This window comes from Saccopteryx bilineata, chromosome 1 (genome assembly GCF_036850765.1).
Source record: "Saccopteryx bilineata isolate mSacBil1 chromosome 1, mSacBil1_pri_phased_curated, whole genome shotgun sequence".
Classification (NCBI taxonomy): Eukaryota; Metazoa; Chordata; class Mammalia; order Chiroptera; family Emballonuridae; genus Saccopteryx; species Saccopteryx bilineata.
In genome coordinates, this window is record NC_089490.1 from 236,529,919 (window position 1) to 236,548,921 (window position 19,003).

Here is a 19,003-nt window from a genome sequence, read left to right on the forward strand (position 1 = left end):
CCAAACTCATCGAAAAACACTAATATGGCGTTTACAGGAGGGAAGGGGGTTGGGCAGCAGAGGATTAGAGAGTCGAATAGGTGCTGACGGAAGATGATTGACTTTGGGTGCTGGGTATACAATGCAGTGTACAGATCACATGTCTTAGAATTGTACACTTGAAACTTGTGTAAATTTGTTAACCAATGTCACCTCAGTAAATTTAATTAAAAAAAAGGAAATTGCCAAACTAGTTTTCACAGTGGTTGTACTATTTCTGCCAGCAATGTGTAAGAATTTTAGTTTCTTCATGTTCTTGCCACACTTGATATGGTGAATGATATGGTGAAGCCTTTTTTTTTTTCCAATAGAAACTATTTTTATTTATTAGAGAGATGGGAAGGAAGAGAGAGAGAGAGAAACATGGATTTGTTGTCCCACCCATTTATGTAGTCATTGGTTGATTCCACATGTGCCCTGACCAGGAATTGAACCTGCAACCCTGATGTATTGGGACAACACACTAACCAATTAAACTACCTGGCCAGGGCTTGTCAAGCCTTTTAACTTTAGCTATTCTAAATGAAAAGATTTGGTGAGCATCCTCTCATGAGCTTATTTGCCATCCTATATCATCCTTATTGCAGTGTCAGATTTTTTTGTTCATTAAAAAAAATTTCCCTGGCTGGCAAATCAGTGTAGTTGGTTAGAGTGCTGTCCTGAAGCACAGAGGTGGCCAGTTCTGTCCCCTGTCGGGGAACATACAGGAGCAGCTTGATGTTCCTGTCTCTGTCTCCCCTTTCCTCTCTCACTAAAATTAAAAAAAGAATACACGTTTGCATTTCATGGATGAATTCCACTTGTCATCTGTTGCAGCATGACAAGTTAACCTGAAACGTAGTGGCCTAAATTGCACGTTGGTCATCTCAGTGTCTGTGGGTCGGGAGTCAGGGAAGACTTCCGTGGCTGCCGGGCTTCAGGGGCTCTGGCAGTGCCGGTGGCCGTGCGGTTTCTGCGGGCATGATGGTGGAGGGTCTGCTCCCTGCCCACGTGGTCGTCCACAATCTAGTGTCTGGCTGGGTGTTAGACACAGTTCAGTTCCTTAGCTGGGGTAAAGGGCTCTTGGTCCTGGGCCACGTTTGGTCTCCATAGGCCGTTTCACAATCCTGCAGCTTACCTCATGAGAGTGAGCAAACAGCAGGGCGGGAGGGAGGTCAAGCAAGAGGGAAGTTACAGTGTTTATGGCCCCAACAGAGTGGCACCCCATCCCTTGTGCAGCATGGCTTTCCTGAGAAGCACGGCTCAGCCCACACACGCCCAGAGGGGGATTCGTGTGGGTGTAGACGCCAGGAGGTGGATGTCACTCAGAGTCATGTCAGAAGCTGCCTCCTACAGTCATGTTGATGTGTGATCCCTTTTATGTATTATTATTTTCAGTGTTTTATTTTATTGATTTTAGAGAGAGGAAGGGGAAGACAGAGAGAGAAGAACATCATTCTGTCCCTCCCTGTATGTGCCCTGACTGGGTATCAAACTGGCAACCTCTGCACTTTGGGACCATGCTTAACCAACCAAGCTATTCAGCCGGAGCCTTTTTACATATTATTGAATTAGAGTTTTAGAAACCTACTGAATTTTTGCACCTCTTTGTATAAGGTCTGAGGTTTCCTTATGTCTCTGTCTTCATATTGAGACAATTCTGGTTCAGGACGAGTTGGAAAGGACTTCCTTCTCTTCAGTTTTCTGGAGGGGTTTAGACTTGGTATTATTTCCTGCTGCACTTAGGAAAGTCCACTAATGAAAATACCTGTGCTGTAGTTTTATTTTAGCTATTTTTATGTATTTCTTTCTGGTAAAGTTTTTAACTACAAATTCAATTTAATAATTGTAAGGCGCCTCCCTCACTCTCTCTCTCTCCTCTCTATAATGAATTAATAAAATCTTAAAAAAAATTAAAGAAAAAAAAAGCCTGACCTGTGGTGGCGCAGTGGATAAAGCGTCAACCTGGAAACGCTGAGGTTGCTGGTTCAAAACCCTGGGCTTGCCTGGTCAAGGCACATATGGGAGTTGATGCTTCCTGCTCCTCCCACTTCTCCCTCTGTCTCTCTCTCTCTCTCCCCCTCTCCTCTCTCTATAATGAATAAATAAAATCTTTTTTTTTTTTTTTAAAGATTTTATTTATTTATTATAGAGAAGGGGGGGGAGGAGCAGGAAGCATCAACTCCCATATGTGCCTTGACCAGGCAAGCCCAGGGTTTTGAACCGGCAACCTCAGTATTTTCAGGTTGATGCTTTATCCACTGCGCCACCACAGGTCAGGCTAAATAAAATCTTAAAAAAAAATAATTGTAAGGCTAGTCTGGTGCTCTCTAATTACGGAGTGTTTCTTTGAAAGAATTTTTCCATTTCATGTAAGCTATCAAATTTATTGGCATAATGTTGTTTCTGTTGTTCTTTTTATTTACTTTTTTATTTACTTTTTTATTTTTTACAGAGACAGAGAGTGAGTCAGAGAGAGGGATAGACAGGGACAGACAGACAGGAACGGAGAGAGATGAGAAGCATCAGTCATTAGTTTTTCATTGCGCGTTGCAACACCTTAGTTGTTCATTGATTGCTTTCTCATATGTGCCTTGACTGCGGGCCTTCAGCAGACCGAGTAACCCCTTGCTGGAGTCAGCGACCTTGGGTTCAAGCTGGTGGGCTTTTCCTCAAACCAGATGAGCCGGCACTCAAGCTGGCGACCTCGGGGTCTCGAACCCGGGTCCTCTGCATCCCAGTCCGATGCTCTATCCACTGCGCCACCGCCTGGTCAGGCGTTTCTGTTGTTCTTAATATTGTTTTAGTCTATCTAGACTCTGTACATTGATATTTATTTATTTCTTTAGAGAGGCACAAACACAGACACAGATAGGGACAGACAGAGGAAGGGAGAGGGATGAGAAGTATTACCTTGTAGTTGCGGCTCCTTATTCATTGATTGCTTTCTCATATGTGCCTTGACCAGGGGCGGAAGGCTGCAGCTGAGTCAGTGACCCCTTGCTTTAAGCCAGTGACCATGTTTGTGATCCCACGCTCAAGCTGGTGACCCCTTGCTCAAGCCAGTTACCTTGGGGCTTTGTACCTGGGTCCCTAGTGTCCCAGGCGTCCCACTGCGCCATTGCCTGGTCAGGCTCTTTGATTATTGATGTTGTGTTTTCTGCTATTTTCCTCATTATTCTGTCCAGAATTGATCTCTTTTCTTTTTCTTCTAAAAATCAGATAGTTTTTTTCCCCCCTTTTTTAGGGTGTTTTTCCTCTTTTGATTCTTTGATTCCTGCTGTTCTTCCTGATTTCTTTTCCTCTGCTTCCTCTGGGTTTGATATGCTCTACATTCTATAGTTTCTTACAGTGAAGCTGGGGTTGTTGATTTCTCTGAAAGTACCTCTTTAATGCCATCTCATATTTTGATATGTGTATTTCATTGAAATCAAAATTATTTTCTAGCCTGACCAGGCGGTGGCGCAGTGGATAGAGCATCGGACTGGGATGCGGAGGACCCAGGTTCAAGACCCCGAGGTCGCCAGCTTGAGCGCGGGCTCATCTGGTTTGAGCAAGGCTCACCAGCTTGGACCCAAGGTCACTGGCTCCAGCAAGGGGTTACTCGGTCTGCTGAAGGCCCGCAGTCAAGGCACATATGAGAAAGCAATCAATGAACAACTAAGGTGTTGCAACGCGCAATGAAAAACTAATGATTGATGCTTTTCATCTCTCTCCGTTCCTGTCTGTCTGTCCCTGTCTGTCCCTCTCTCTGACTCACTCTCTGTCTCTGTAAAAAAAAAAAAAAAAAAAATTTTTGTCATGATTTCTTCCCTATCCTATGGATTGTTTACAAGTGAATTAGTTTCCAAATATTTGGGGGTTTTCTAGAGATCTTTCTGTTACTGATTTCCAGTTTATTCTAAAGTATTTTACACTTAGTGTGACTTGAATTCTTTGAAATGTATTGAAACTTGCTTTTTGGCCCCAGACATGGTGTTTCTTGATAAATGTTCTGTGTGCACTCTAAAAGAACGTGTGTTTTGCTTTGTTTTGTGTGTTCTGCAAGGGCCAGTAAGGTCCAGTTGGTCCTTGGTATGAGGCAGGTACTTAAGACCTTTGTTTTCTGCCTGCCTTGTTTGTTCATTATTGAGGTAGTGTTATTAGGGCCTCCTACTGAGGAGTTGTCTCTTTTCCCTTCTGGTTTTATCAGGTTTTGTTCTGTCGGCTTTGAAACTCTGTTTTTAGTTGTAAATATTTAGGTTGTGTTGTCTTGGTGAATGAATCTTTTTTATTGTTATGGAATGATCTTTTTCCCTGGCAGTAGTCTCTGTTAAAAAAATCTACTTTTTCTGATATTAACTTACTCATTCTTTCAACTTTCTTTTGGCTTGTTAGCTTACTAAATACATCTTTTTCATGTGTTTACTTTTTAAAAAATTGTGATAAAATACACATAACATAAAAATGCCATCTTAACAATTTCTCAGTGTGCAGTTTGCAGTGGTCAGCATGTGCACATCGTTGCGCTGTTTCCTGGACTCTTTCTTCTCACTGGGACATGGTGTTCTTTAGCTTTAACCCATACATGACAGTATAGTGTAAGTGCTTTTCTCATTAGTTTAGACCAGTGTTTCCCAACCATTTTTGTGTCATGCCCCACCTTAACCTTACTAAAATTTATGTCCCCCCCATGTAACATACATAATTTTTAACATTAAAAAATTGATTTGTTCACTTAATAAACATAAATGATAGGTTCTAGGAAGAAATCACTATGAAATTGTTAACAAAACACAGTAAGTAAAATTTCAAAACATATAATGAAAAACAGAAATTTAAATTCCAAATAATTTTAATACAGATTTTTCTATATTAATTTATTATTTTAATTTAGTGTGATCCTTGCGCTTGATGCTTGCTGCACAGAGATTTTATATTAGGTTCCAATTTGGTTAGCTATAGTCTCAAGTCTCCACGTTGTGTTATATCAGCCGATTTCTTTTTTTTTTACCAGTAAATCATTTATAGCACTAAATCCACATTCAGCTAAAAATGAAGATGGAAATGGTAGCAATAGTTTTCTTGCACATTTGGTTGAATTTGGGTATTTGATTTCTGTTTCCTCACAAAGCCATCATCGCTCCTTTGATATTAAATAAAGCTTTAACTGACTCATCATTGTGCAATTCTGCAAGTTCTTCTTGATACTGCATATTTGATATATCAGACAAATCCACTAACATTGGCTGCATCATCCATGTTGGGAAATCAATTTGTTTTAAATCAGAAAATCTTTCTTTTTTTTTTTTTTTTGTATTTTTCTGAAGCTGGAAACAGGAGAGACAGCCAGACAGACTCCCGCATGCACCCGACCGGGATCCACCCGGCACGCCCACCAGGGGCGGAAGCTCTGCCCACCAGGGGGCAATGCTCTGCCCCTCCAGGGCGTCGCTCTGCTGAGACCAGAGCCACTCTAGCGCCTGGGGCAGAGGCCAAGGAGCCATCCCCAGCGCCCGGGCCATCTCTGCTCCAATGGAGCCTTGGCTGCGGGAGGGGAAGAGAGAGACAGGGGAAGGAGGGGGGGGTGGAGAAGCAAATGGGCGCTTCTCCTATGTGCCCTGGCCGGGAATCGAACCCGGGTCCCCCGCACGCCAGGCCGACGCTCTACCGCTGAGCCAACCGGCCAGGGCCAGAAAATCTTTCTTTTAAATCAGCCGATAGAATATTCAAATGATTGACAATAACAAGTAAAGCAGTATCAGTTACTTCACATTTTTGGAGCCAATGAAACTGTTTAAAGTTTTTCTTGTTAATATGTTTCTGACATAACTCAATATTGATAATGAAACCAAATATCTTTGCTTTTTGCATCGACAAGAGTTTTATTTGTTCCTTGAAGTTGCTTATTTAATATATTTAGTTTTTCAAAGATATCAGCTAAATAACTCACAAATGCTTTACCATCTATTGTAAACAGATACTTCATTTCAGGTTTGTTGCTTAAAAAATCACTAAGAGTATCAAACAGTTCCATAAATTTTTCAAACAGTTTCCTTTAGATAGCCATCTTACTTCAGTATGAAGTAAAAGTCTCACATGGTCTTCATTTTGTTCTTCACAAAATAGCTTGAAAAGACGCTCACATTTGGCACTAGCTTTAATAGCATTAACACACTTTATTACTGTATGTAATACTTCATTCAGAACAGGCGAGATGTTTTTAGCTACCAAGTTTTCCCTATGAATAACACAATGCACAAGAATTATTTCTGGATTCACATCTTTCATCAATTTTAAGCAGCCATTTTTCTTGCCCATCATATTGGGAGCACCATCTGCAGCACAAGATGTTATATTTTTTATTGGTATATCATTGACATCTAAGTAGTTTTTTAGCTTATTATATATATCTTTGGAGGTAGTGGTGCTTTCTAATCTTTTACAGAACATTTCTTCAGCAAAATGTCCTTTATCAATATATCTTATGTAAGTTATCAATACTGCCTCACTGTCTCTCAAAGTTGATTCATCCATTTGCAAGGAAAATTTTCTTGTTTTCAGCTTTTTTTTTTTTTTTTTGGGGGGGGTTTTGTTTGTTTTTTAACAGAGGCAGAGATAGACAGGGACAGACAGGAACGGAGAGAGATGAGAAGCATCAATCATCAGTTTCTCGTTGCGCATTGCGACTTCTTAGTTGTTCATTGATTGCTTTCTCACATGTGCCTTGACCCCGGGCCTTCAGCAGACCGAGTAACCCCCTGCTGGAGCCAGCGACCTTGGGTCCAAGCTGGTGAGCTCTTTGCTCAAGCCAGATGAGCCCGCGCTCAAGCTGGCGACCTCGGGGTCTCGAACCTGGGTCCTTCTGCATCCCAGTCCGACGCTCTATCCACTGCGCCACCACCTGGTCAGGCTTGTTTTCAGCTTTTCAATAAGTTGTTTTTCAATATCCTCACTCATTTCGTCTATTCTTCTGCTAACAGTATTGTCACTGAGTGGCATAGCTTTTACATCTTTGTCATCTTTTTCAAGAACCGTTTTAAGAAATGCTGATATTGACGGTTTTATTAAATTCTCTCCTATAGTGTGATTCTCTCCAGTTTAGCGATGAATAAAGAAATTTGATAACTAACCTCAAGAACACGATTATTAGTTGAAGTATGAGCAATAAATAGAGACTTTAATGTTGTTCTTTTTTTCAAAATTTTTCTTTAAAGTTTTAAAGTAACTCAAGTCTGAATTAATATGAGCACTATGTTTCGCCTTCAAATGCGCCTCAAGACGACCTCGTTTCATTGATTCGTTGGTCAAGCATTGCTGGCATAAAAAACAAAAAGGAATCCGCTCATCGTGAACAGCGGGTATGAACCCAAATTTTAAATATTCCTCTGAATATTGATGAGTTTTTTTCTTGCTTGCACCACTCATTTTACTATGGGCTATAAGAAATAAAAATAAGATCAATTAAAAACTAATATTAAAATATGTGTTAAAATATATTCAATGTGACATAGAGTAAACATATACTAAAAATTCATATTTATTTAAATGTATATAACACATTTACTACACTACCACCGCAAATCAAAAGGTATCTATATTTTTTCCACTTGACAACATTTTCTGGAAAGTTATGCTTCTAAAATTAAAATTGTCGTGCATGCACTATTATAGCCCCAATAATATTTATAATATATTAGTGCTTTCTAGCCCCGATGCAAGAAGTACTTAGTAGAGTTTAATATTGATAAAAATAAAATCAAATACTTACCAATTATATCTATACAATATATATATATTTATTAAATCAACGAGCTTTTACAACAGTTTTGACTGACACTTATTTCAAATTAACACCAACTGAATGATGTGAAACACTACAGAAGTTGCGATGGGCCAATTAGGTGAGAATAACTGCGTTGTTTAGCGAGTTTTTAAAACGTCCAGGGTTCCCCGCGGCAGACGGCATGCTCCGCGGTTGATATTTTGGTCTTGTCAAACGAAATTATACTTAATAATTATTTACCGCAATTATTTAAGAATTGCATTTTTTGTTAAATTTGGCACCGATATCTAGCATTGCATTTAAATGGCCCGGGGCGAAAGAGTTAAAGTTTTGTCGAGTCCATTTTCAAATTGCCCCCCTGTGGGGCGTGGGCCCCACATTGGGAAACACCAGTTTAGACCATTTACAGTTATGCGATTGTTGATATTGTTACTTTTATTTTGTTGTTTTGCTGCTTTCTGTTTGTCTCTTCTGTTCTTTGTTTCTTGTTTTGAACTAAATGTGCATTTGTTGTCATTCATGTGGTCTTTTTTGTCCGGTTCTTCGTTACAATGATGTTGTTACTGGAGTGTTTGCCCCTGTAAGTGCTACACCACTTTGGAAATAGCATCGGAGCCTTCTGCATTGCCTCTCTTCTCCGGTCCGTGGGCCCTACCTTTGGCCACCTTTGTCTTACTGGACTCAGCTCTGTTCACAAGTCAGGGAGCCACTGGTTTTGTCTGAGCTCCACTCCCTATGCCACACTGGAAACCTGTAGGCAGGAAACTGCGATGTTCCAGGGCTCGCCTTGGGTGGCTTCGTTCGTCAGAGGTCACTGGTTTTCCCGGCTCGACACCAGATGTCCCGTACACTCGTCTCACGTATTTTGACTGGTCATTTCGAAGAAGGAGGGTCACGTCAGTCTCTGTTTCTTCATCTTGACTGGGAAGAAAGTCCAATGCACATTTTACCATAGTTTAGAAAAGCATTTGAATTTGGCTCAAGGTACACTGGTATGACTTAGATATTGAGGGAAAGTTGCACAATATTCTATAAAATGAGTCAAATACTACCTGTATATTCACTTTCTGTAGAGCACCTTCCTACCTGATATAAGTGAACTCATATCCTGTGTAATATTGCCATATTTAAACCTGCAGGAATTCCTGTCCTTTTCCCAGATGTTGTTTAAATGTATTTCAAGATTGTCATTTTCTGATTAGAGTAATAATTCTATCAACTGTTAAGGTACCCAAACACTTTTCCATTTTTTCTTATTTTGCATTGTGAAGATGACATGAGGGGTAAGATGGTTATCCTACCATAACTTATACTGTCAGTGCTGTCTTTTTTAATAGTTCTGAACACTTCTGTTTACTATTTTGCCTATTTTTGAAAATCAAAGGAAACCTCAAAATATGGTTTCATCTTCTAGGCACTAAAAGAGGCATATGTTCATGTGGCATATAAAAAAGTCTCCTGGCAACTAATAAATTGATGTGTTTTACATTATGATATATAGGTTTGATGCCTTGAAGTAAATTTCAGAGGAAACCTAAACTTTAAATTCTTCACTGAATGAATTTTTCACCCTCTCCCTTTCCAAAGGTCTGCACGTGCCTGCTTGTGTGTGTTTGTGTGTGAGTGTGTCTGTATAATTTTCATGGGTAGAGGGACATAAGCAAATAAAAGTCTCAGAAAATACAAAGAAAAACATACTTATTAATGAGTTCTCTTTGGTGGGGGGAGGAGACACGAAAGAAAAGTGAAGGTTTTTGTTACATTGATTCTTCTAAGAAATTTGCTCTTAGAGTAAGTAATATTTCTACATGGGCACTTCATAAAAATATTATCTGATTATAAAATATGAAGTTTGTCATTTTAATATATAAAAAGAAAATCTTAATTATTGCCACTTAAAGTATTTCAACCATGACCCTATAAATTTAACACTGTATATTTTGATGTGCTCAAGAGTTCCTTGCTGTGAAAATTTTAAAAATACATTGCTTTCAGGTCTTTGTCAGAAGCTATGTCAGTGGAAAAAATTGCTGCAATCAAAGCCAAAATTATGGCGAAGAAAAGGTCTACCATCAAGACTGACTTAGACGATGACATAACTGCTCTTAAGCAGAGGAGTTTTGTGGACGCCGAGGTAGATGTGACCCGAGACATCGTTAGCAGGGAGCGGGTGTGGAGGACGCGGACGACTATCCTGCAGAGCACGGGAAAGGTAACTGGATGTGCTGCGCATTTGTTACTGTGCACATCAGGCATGTGTGTTTAACCTGCGATTGGCTGTGGGGAGCGTGTTTTGGGAGTACGTATTCAACCTAGGATTGGCTGTGGGAGTGGTTAAATTTGCTATGGGAAGTTTCAGGTTTTATCTCTGAAAGATCAGACTGCGGTAGATTTCTAGGTGGCCATGTTTGCCTTTGTGTTCTATCCTGGGGTTGGTTGCTGGTCACCTAAGAAGCTCATGAGAAAGTCTGATTCCAAGTACAGATTCTTGATTTACACTCAGTTCTCATTGCAAGAAGGGGCCCACTTTTTCTGTTGATCCGATTTTTGTTTAAACCCAATGAACAGGGAATATTGATGTCAAGACCTCTGGTCATGAAAGCCATATATATATTTTTCTACATAAAGTAGAGAACTTAGGAAAATCAGCGAATAGTTACTGCATGTATTTTATACGTTCTATTCTAGAGTGTGGGTGTAGCAGTACTTATGTGTTCCTTATTAATGGAGTCTTTTATTTCTTTTTCCCTTTTGACTGCAGGGTTGTGGGATTTTTCTTCCCTCTCTTTCTCCTCTTCTCCCTTCTCATTGTCTACCTTCCTATTCAGTATGGCATTATGCATCGAAAGCCTCCTTGCATATAAACTGTTGTGCGTTTTTGTGTAGACAGCAAAAGAATTAATCTCTAGAAGCACATTTCTGGTTAAAGTTGATGTGTACTTTAAATTTTGAAAGAAAGAAACGTGAGGGATAGTGGCTGTCCGGTGTCTCAGTGGCTCTGCAGAAAGGTGCCTTGATTCGGTCCACGCGTACCTTTCATCTGTGTTTTCCTCCCTCGCTAAACGTTGACCCTCCACTGATGCACAGTTGTTCATGGGACACCTTTGTAAGAGACTTTGCAGGTGTGTACGATGACTGGTAACAGTGAACTTTCACACGGGCTTCATCTGCAGAGTTTGGATTCTGGCCTCAAATGCTCTGTGCTGTGTTAGGGGGAGCACAGCGACTCGGCAAGAGTGTGACGGAAGGAACTCCCTTGTGCATGGACTTGTGGACAGAGTGCTCAAGCTTAGGGCTGCAAGTCGTTCTCCAGAGCTTAGAATTAAAGAGAAACCTGAGAATACGAATAAGTTTCCGTTTTTTGTGTTGCCAGTACAATGATCTGTTTAATACTTGTTTTTGCTGCCTAAGTCACTTATATTGTTCTACCAGTGTTTATTAAACTTGTTGAAGAATCTGAATTTGATGGACCTGGAGAGCATTATGCTAAGTGAAATGAAATGAGCCAGAGAAAGACAAATAATATATGATTTCACTCATATGTGGAATTTAATGAACAAAATGAACTAACAAGTCAAATAGCGACTCATAGACAACAGGCTGACCTCTGTGGGTGGGGGGACTGGACAAAAAAGCAAAAACTCGCGGACGTGGACAACAGCGTGGTTATTGTCGGGCGTAGGCGCAGGAAGGTATGGGGAGTAAATGGTGATAGACGAAGACCGGACTTGGGGTGGACACACAATACGGTGCACTGAGCTGTGACGTAGACTTGGGCACCTGAAACCTGTATAATTGGGTTAGCCAGTGTCATCCCAATAAACTCAGTTTATAGTAATAGTTTATATAAAACTTATGTGGTATATACTCCACCTTACTTTTAGACCAAATGTGAAGTTTTCAGAGAACTGAGATGAGCAGTTTTTATTGAGCCCTAGGTGGCAGGGTTGTGCCATCATTTGAAAAACATAATGTTCCAACTTAATTTATTGTTGTTGGCAACACTGTCATAATTTCAAAAATAGGTTAATTTAAGAATTGCTTGGAAACTAGGTTTGCTTCTATGAGTGTTATTTTTAAGATAAAAAATTATTTTGACTGGTATTTTCTCTGTGTACTGTTTTTTTCCTGATAAACTTTAAAAAACCTTTTAGGTACTCAAAAAGGCCCTAGGGTTTTAGAGCTTATTTTTAGAATTAAAGACAGGTTGAAGATTCCATGAAAAATATGTCCTCTTAAAGCTACTTTACTATTTGCTGGCACCCCACATGAAGCAACCCAATTTTATGATATATTGTTAAAAACACATTTTTAAATGTATATAAGTTGCTTGTGTTCATTGTTGAAAAGTTGCTCTAAAGAGATGATTAAAAGAAAGATGATCAGGGCTCTGCTGGTTGGCTCAATGGTAAAGTGTTGGCCCAGTGTGTGGAAGTCCTGGGTTCAATTCCCAGCCAGGGCACACAGGAGAAGCGCCCATCTGCTTCTCCACTCTTCCCCTTCTCCTTCCTTTCTATCTCTTTCCCTCCCACAGCCAAGGCTCCACTGGAGCAAAGTTGGCCTGGGTGCTGAGGATGGCTCCATGGCCTCTGCCTCAGGTGCTAGAATGGCTCCGGTTGCAGCAGAGCAACACCCTAGATGGGCAGAGCATCGCTCTTTGGTGGGTATGCGGGGTGGATCCTGGTTGGGTGCATGCTGGAGTCTGTCTGACTGCCTCCCCACTTCTAATCTCGGAAAATTACAAAAAAAAAAAAGAAAGATGATCACTTGTGATTCTCCCACACAAAAGGAGCTGATAACATTTTGATTGATTTCTCTAGACTTTGTATATCTCACATAGCACTGCATTATTTATTTATACAGTAGTGAGAATTGATTTTCATCCCTTTGATAACAGGTTTAAGACTTCATTTGCATTGGTCACTGTGTTGACCTTTGCATTGCTGGCCTCTGGGCTCGAGCAAGGCGTTGGCACCAGACTGAGCTGGTGGCCATGTGTCCTCCATCCACTGGTAGTGACCTTCGTGAACCCTCACAGTGTGCTGGTGTTACAAATTGAGATCTTTGAGGAAATTGTAACGGCGTTCTAGTGTCTCATGTGAGGAAGTCAGGGTGTGCGAGGCATGTATGCGTGCGAAACGGCGGTGGTGTTGCGAAGCCATGCCAGGGGCTCAGTCCTGTGCCCAACCAGCTGCATGTGCGCTGACACCGGTTTTTATTTCAGAACTACCTATTCTGACTTACATGTTTGGCTTACTTTTTTTTTCCTGAAAATGAATGAAATTCATTCCTACAAGGGAGGCAATGACAATATTTGTTACCAATAAAAAAATGTGAACTTTTATGAGAAAATTTTAGGATTTTGGGAGGTTTCTTCTTGCTACTGTGACAACAACAGGTTCCTGATACTTAAAGACTCTCTGATGAGTTCTGTGATAATAACTAGCGTAATTTGTCTATGTTAGGTACTGAATGCATTGTGTTAACATTTGGAAAATCTACATAATTCAGTGTCAGGTATTGTCCAGGTGACCAGTGCATATGTTAACAAAACTATGTGTGGGGAAAGGGAAAATCCATCTGATGTACTAAAGAGACCAGTGGATTTTAAAGTAACAATACATGAAGTTTATGGATGTGGTTTTCTCATTGCAGTAACCTTTAAGAAAGTACTTACTGTCCTCTGGCAGGGTATCAAAGGCTCTCTGCAGTCATTGAAAAATGTGTTGTAACCATCCTCCGTTTTCCAGTGCTGTGAGACTAAATTTTCTGTTATATACTTAGACCAAAACGAAACAAAGTATCACCACAGATAGTAACTACGAAAATATAGCTATCTTCTGTTCAGCTAGACACTGAGATTTACAAAAATTTAAAATAATGCCATCCTTTCTTGTCATTGTTTTTTGAGCATTTTAGGAGATGCCTTTTTTTTTTTTTTTTTAAATGATAGGTTACTCCAGAAAGCATTGAGCCTGTAGGAAGACTTCAGCCAGGGACCCCCTGAAATGAGTGACCCCAGCCATGCATTGCGAGCGAGGGACAGTCACACAGAGTCAGGGGTGGGTTTGGACTGAAAAATATCAAGATTACTGGAGAAGTGGCTCCTGCTGTTGCAGAAGCAGAGTTGAAGAGGTGCTCAGGGTTGTTACACTGTTTGTGGTTTCGGGCATCTGCTGGGGTCTTGAAGGTATCCCCCATGGAGAGGGGGATTGTTGTGGTAGACTCTGAATTAATCCTCTTAACAACAGGTCTGTCTTATTTAAATGTTAACTTGGTTCCTGGTTACATATCTGAATAGGTGCAGGATGTGAATAAGTGGATAGCCAGTTACCCGGTTTAGGTTTAAGTAAAATGAAAGAAAATGAGTAACGCTGGGTCCGTGATAATTGATCTTTGGATCAGTTTCCCTGTCATAGTTGATCTGACTTGTGTGTGTAGCAGTAGCACCTCCTAGTGATGTGGAAGGGAAGAACTGATAGAGAGAAAACAGTCTGAGATTGCTTAGTAAACCTACTCTCTTTTTTAAATGAGCTCAATGAAAACTCATTTGTATTTTAGAATTTCTCCAAGAACATTTTTGCAATTCTTCAGTCTGTGAAAGCCAGAGAAGAAGGGCGTGCACCTGAGCAGCGACCGGCCCCAAATGCAGCTCCTGTGGTAAGGATGTTCTGCTTATTTAGTAATTGTATTGAAAATGACATTTGGTTTCCAGTATTGTAATGTTGAAGACATTCACTGAAAGTTTTTCAGTGAGTAGGTTCTAAACCTTTCGCTGCTTCAACATTCCCAGAGGTTGTGAAAACCTTTCTCCTGTTAAAAGTTACTTTAGCTGTAAGTAATTCTTCACTGGAGACATACTGGGTCAGAATCTGAGGGAGGTCAGTTAGGAAAAGCACTCTGAGTAACTGGGCCAGCTGTAGCTAGCTGGCCTGCTCACGGCTGCTTGGTAGAAGCACTGACCACCGTGAGATCCATAAGTCCCTAGGACCGTTCCCTTTGGGGTTCTTGTTTAAATCACTAGTAACTATGACTTCATGGTGAATGTATTGTGTTTCCCTGATCACAAGTCATTTGATCCTTTTACTGTGCCTTAGTTGTAGCTGTTTGAAAGGATGCCTCACTGTTTGAGGTGCCACTTAGGACGCTCCCAAAATCAATTTTATATATGACATATAGCCTCTATTTTAACTCAGCGTACCCTCCAATTTTGTTGAAATCTTCCAGTGAGTTTCATATGCATGAACAAAGGAAAAAATAAATACAAATAAAGTGTTAAAAGTACACGAAAATTGAGTGGAGTACTAATACAGCCTTTGCAAGGTCTAGTTTTGTGTGTTCACGAAACCATTGGTACTTAACTTTCTGTAAGTGGTGAGATGTTGCTGTCTGCAACAACACTATCTGTGGACTTCACCATGGTTTGAAGTGCCTGCTGTTTGTCAGCCGTATGCTGGTGGAGACGCCATGTGACAGGAGGGGGAGGTCACAGCCCTGTCCTTGCTGGGCTTGCAGTCTGGAGGACGTGGAGGTGACGAAGAAGAGGAGTGGGACAAGTGTGACGATGGTTAAACACTGGTGCTCACGTCACGACATGGATGACATTTCAAGTAGCAGTTGGTGTGGTAGGAGACTTACATCAAATTTTAATGGTGTCACTCACCATTGTCTTTGTGACTATGAATATTTTGTGTTCTCACCATCAGTAAAGCACTTGGAAATTGTAACGCTTGGCATCTGACTGTGGAGGTGTGTGCACACCAAGTGGCAGTCCTGAGCAAGTGTCCTTTATTTGGAGTGACACTTGGGGTAGCATTTTATGTAACATGATGGAGTATTTTTGTCTTCCTGGGTCTCATGAACTTTCCAAGCAATTTTGGGAATATTCTTTAGTATACTTTTTCAGATTATTACAGACTGTGAGTTTTAGGTAAAGTATTTGTGAGTTAAATAATGTGGCTTTTAGGTTGGCAACTTTTTCTAAGTATTAAAAAAAAAACAATTCACTTTTGTTAATGTCAGTCTTACCCTGTATGTTTATAATGTGTTTATTGCATGGTTGTCATTATTTTAACTTAAAGATTAGCGATTTAGAGAATAATTCAGTTAAAGGGCTCTAAAATGTCACCTCAGTAAACTTTGAATTAGAAGGGTTTTTTTTTTTGGTTAAAAATATTATTGCATTGAGCTTATTATTTCATAAAGAAAATTAAGTAATTCGAGTGAAAGTACTAAGCACACTAATTTCATTTCTGAGGGTCTGATAAGAGTGTTGCTTTTTGCTTTGGTGCAGAGTTACTTGGGGTCCTTTGCCCTGGACCCTGATAGGGATGGTCATTCTTTAGTAGTCAACAGCATCTTGAAAATCAGCATCGAACGGCTCCCTGCTTTTGTTTTATTGGCCTGTTATATAGTAAGAAAAAGGCTTAGGAAACAGTGCCCTGTTGTGGTTTTATGAGTATTAACAGCTTAGACCATTAACATGTTAGTCGGGACTGGTCTTTCTGCAGGATCCCACATTGCGCACCAAACAGCCCATCCCAGCCGCCTACAACAGGTACGACCAGGAGAGATTCAAAGGAAAAGAAGGCAAGTCATTTCGTCTTCCTCTTCCCTTCGCTGTGGCCGTGCTTGACCCAGGCCATGTGCCTGGTGTGTAGAATAGGGCTGGGTGGACCCGGCTCAGTTAGGTCTGCAGCAGAGCCGTGCTCCTTACCTGTGCACTTCTGTAGCTCCTTTGGAGCTGGGACGGCCATGCTGGGCTGGGACAGTGCCCATGCCGCCTGCAAATCCTGCAGACATGCTCTGGTCTCCATGGAATGAGACCGCCTGGCCCTGGACCTGGAGTGCCTGTGGGGCAGTCACTGTTCCCTGACTCACGATCAGTTACTTGAACTGCTTCTCTCTCAGTGTCCTCCTTTGGGACATGACAGGACTGGACTGATAACAGTACAGTACTGTCTCAGCCCCATTGTGGGGATTGAACCAGTTAACACCCCTAGGATAACAATTGGTTGGCAGTAAGCTATTATATTTATTATATTTGCTGTTACTGATGTTCCGATGCTCAAAAGTTTAGAGTACAGATTCTCTGTCAAGTCACGTTTCCCAGGGTACAGATGTGTATGTTGAGAAATTGGGGAGCATGGAGTGGAGCGGCTGGATGAGGACGTAGTTTGTGGAAGCTCACGTGGTAGACTGGCTCACACAGTAGGGACCAGTGCGCACTGGTCAGGTGCTTAGAGAGGTGGGACTTATGTCAGTGTGACTTCTCGGTTACCTGGACTTGATTCATGGAAAAAATGAGGAAGTTTAACATTTGTCGATTTTTCCTGCATAATCTGACATCTGAAGTTTTGTTAAAGGCTGCCTTGTCTTTCTGCCGTGCATGTGTGTGCTGACTTCGCAGACTGGGCAAAGGCGCGTGCTGAATGCATGGTGCAAAGAGCAGCCCAGTCTTCTGTCCACTGCAGTGTTTTCCTGTGGGGTGGATTATGTAAACCGGGGGCTGGCAAAGCACAGACCACACTTGGTCCTCACCGTGCCAGTCCATTTACCTACATTGTTTAACTTGCTTCTGCACCACAACTGTAGAGCTCAGAGACTGGTGTGCAAGGTATGAAATGTTTAGGACACTTTGCTAACTGGCGCAGCGGGGCTGTGTCCTAGCACCGGTCCCTCCCATAGCACTGCCTCTCTAGAGTGCAGCACACGCTTGCCGCTGATTTGGGAACCTGGCTTGCCCTGTGTGTTAAGGACGTCTCATGATGATAGATCCTTGTAGTGGTCCGGTAGTTGACTCTTAGCTGTAAATAATGGGAGGGTTATATTATAAAGTGTCTTAGTCAGTCTAATCTTTGGTACTGCCACCCACTGTATGAATATTGAACATAGTTGTAGTGGTGGTCTCAAGCTGCTTGTACACACCCCACTCAGTGGGGTGTGTTGAATATCTTTTTGAGACTCTTATAAAGTGCTTACCCTTCACAAGTATATGATTTAGCTTTACGTGGACGGTAGAGTCAAGGCTTTGTTATACCGTTGAACTGTTAAGAGGTACTATAGATTATTACTTTAGATTTGTGATTGATCATGAAATGCATAAAGTCTAATAGAAAACCCTCTTTCTTTATAGAAACGGAAGGCTTCAAAATTGACACAATGGGCACCTACCACGGTATGACCCTGAAGTCTGTCACGGTGAGTCCCTCTGCCTGCAGAGCTCTTGTCCCCGTTGTTCTGTGTGAGTAGTGGCAGATGTTAAATATGGTCTTCCTTCTTCAGTGTCTCTGTCTCAAACATGTCTTTAATGGCCGTTTGTGCCCATAGATCTGTGTGGAGGTTCCTTCCCGGGGGTCCTTATTTTTATTTTTTAAACTGAGTTGAGTGTGTTGTGAATCTGTTGTGATTAACTGCAGGTGGGCTGGGTGCTACTGGATAAGAGGACGTAAAGCCATCATGAGGGTCACAGGGTCCAGCTTGGAGAATGACTTGCCATAGTGTCTCACGCTCCCAAAAATGAGGTCTCTTCATTCTTTAACAGGACATAGCGGTTGTTGGGGCGGTACTTACGGAGTGCATCCCTCACAGATCTGGGTGCTCGGGTGCCCAGGATTGTAAGCCTTTGGCTGACTTTTAGCAGCCTTTGTTATATTGTTAACCTCCTAAAGATGGTCATTTCTAGGTGTTCCGACTAAGCCGTATTTGTATGGAACACTTTTAATTTTGGTTAGCAGTAAGCGCATATAGTGACATAGAGCAGGAATTCTGTTCACCTCATTTTGCGCGTTTATATCATAGCTCATTACACCTTTAAGACTGTAAGTTACTTTGTAGATGCACTAATTAGAGTACCTGTGTTTGTAAAGGTAAAGCACTGAACAGCAGACTTTGTTTTGTGCATGGTCAGACCGCTGAGGACTTGTGTGACGGGGAGCTGTCCTGAGTTTGCTAGGCATTCTCAGAATGGGACTCTCTCTACCTTGCCAGTTTGACTTCTTCCAGAAACAGACAGCAGATAAACGTGGGAAATCTGATATTAAAAGTTGACTTTTTTTCTTTATTTGGACTTCAAATTGGGATTGGAGCAAGATATTTTGCTCATAGTACACCTGTTTTTAAGCACATGAGCACGGAATTGGTGGAGATGACCGGCAGGGGCCTAGTACACTTATTTTTAAATTGTCATCAGATGTATTATTTTATTTCTGAAATTGTGTG

The 19,003-nt window shown here is 41.2% G+C and overlaps 1 protein-coding gene across 1 annotated transcript in view; it reads left to right on the plus strand.

Annotated features, from left to right (window-relative positions):
- Positions 1–19,003, plus strand: part of CDC73 (cell division cycle 73) — an 80,212-nt gene that overhangs the window by 10,553 nt on the left and 50,656 nt on the right. Inside the window, exons 7-10 of the mRNA XM_066238337.1 lie at positions 9,779–9,995; positions 14,345–14,443; positions 16,294–16,372; positions 17,919–17,983. Of these exons, the coding sequence (XP_066094434.1) occupies positions 9,779–9,995; positions 14,345–14,443; positions 16,294–16,372; positions 17,919–17,983 (460 nt within the window). The remainder of the gene's footprint in view (positions 1–9,778; positions 9,996–14,344; positions 14,444–16,293; positions 16,373–17,918; positions 17,984–19,003) is intronic.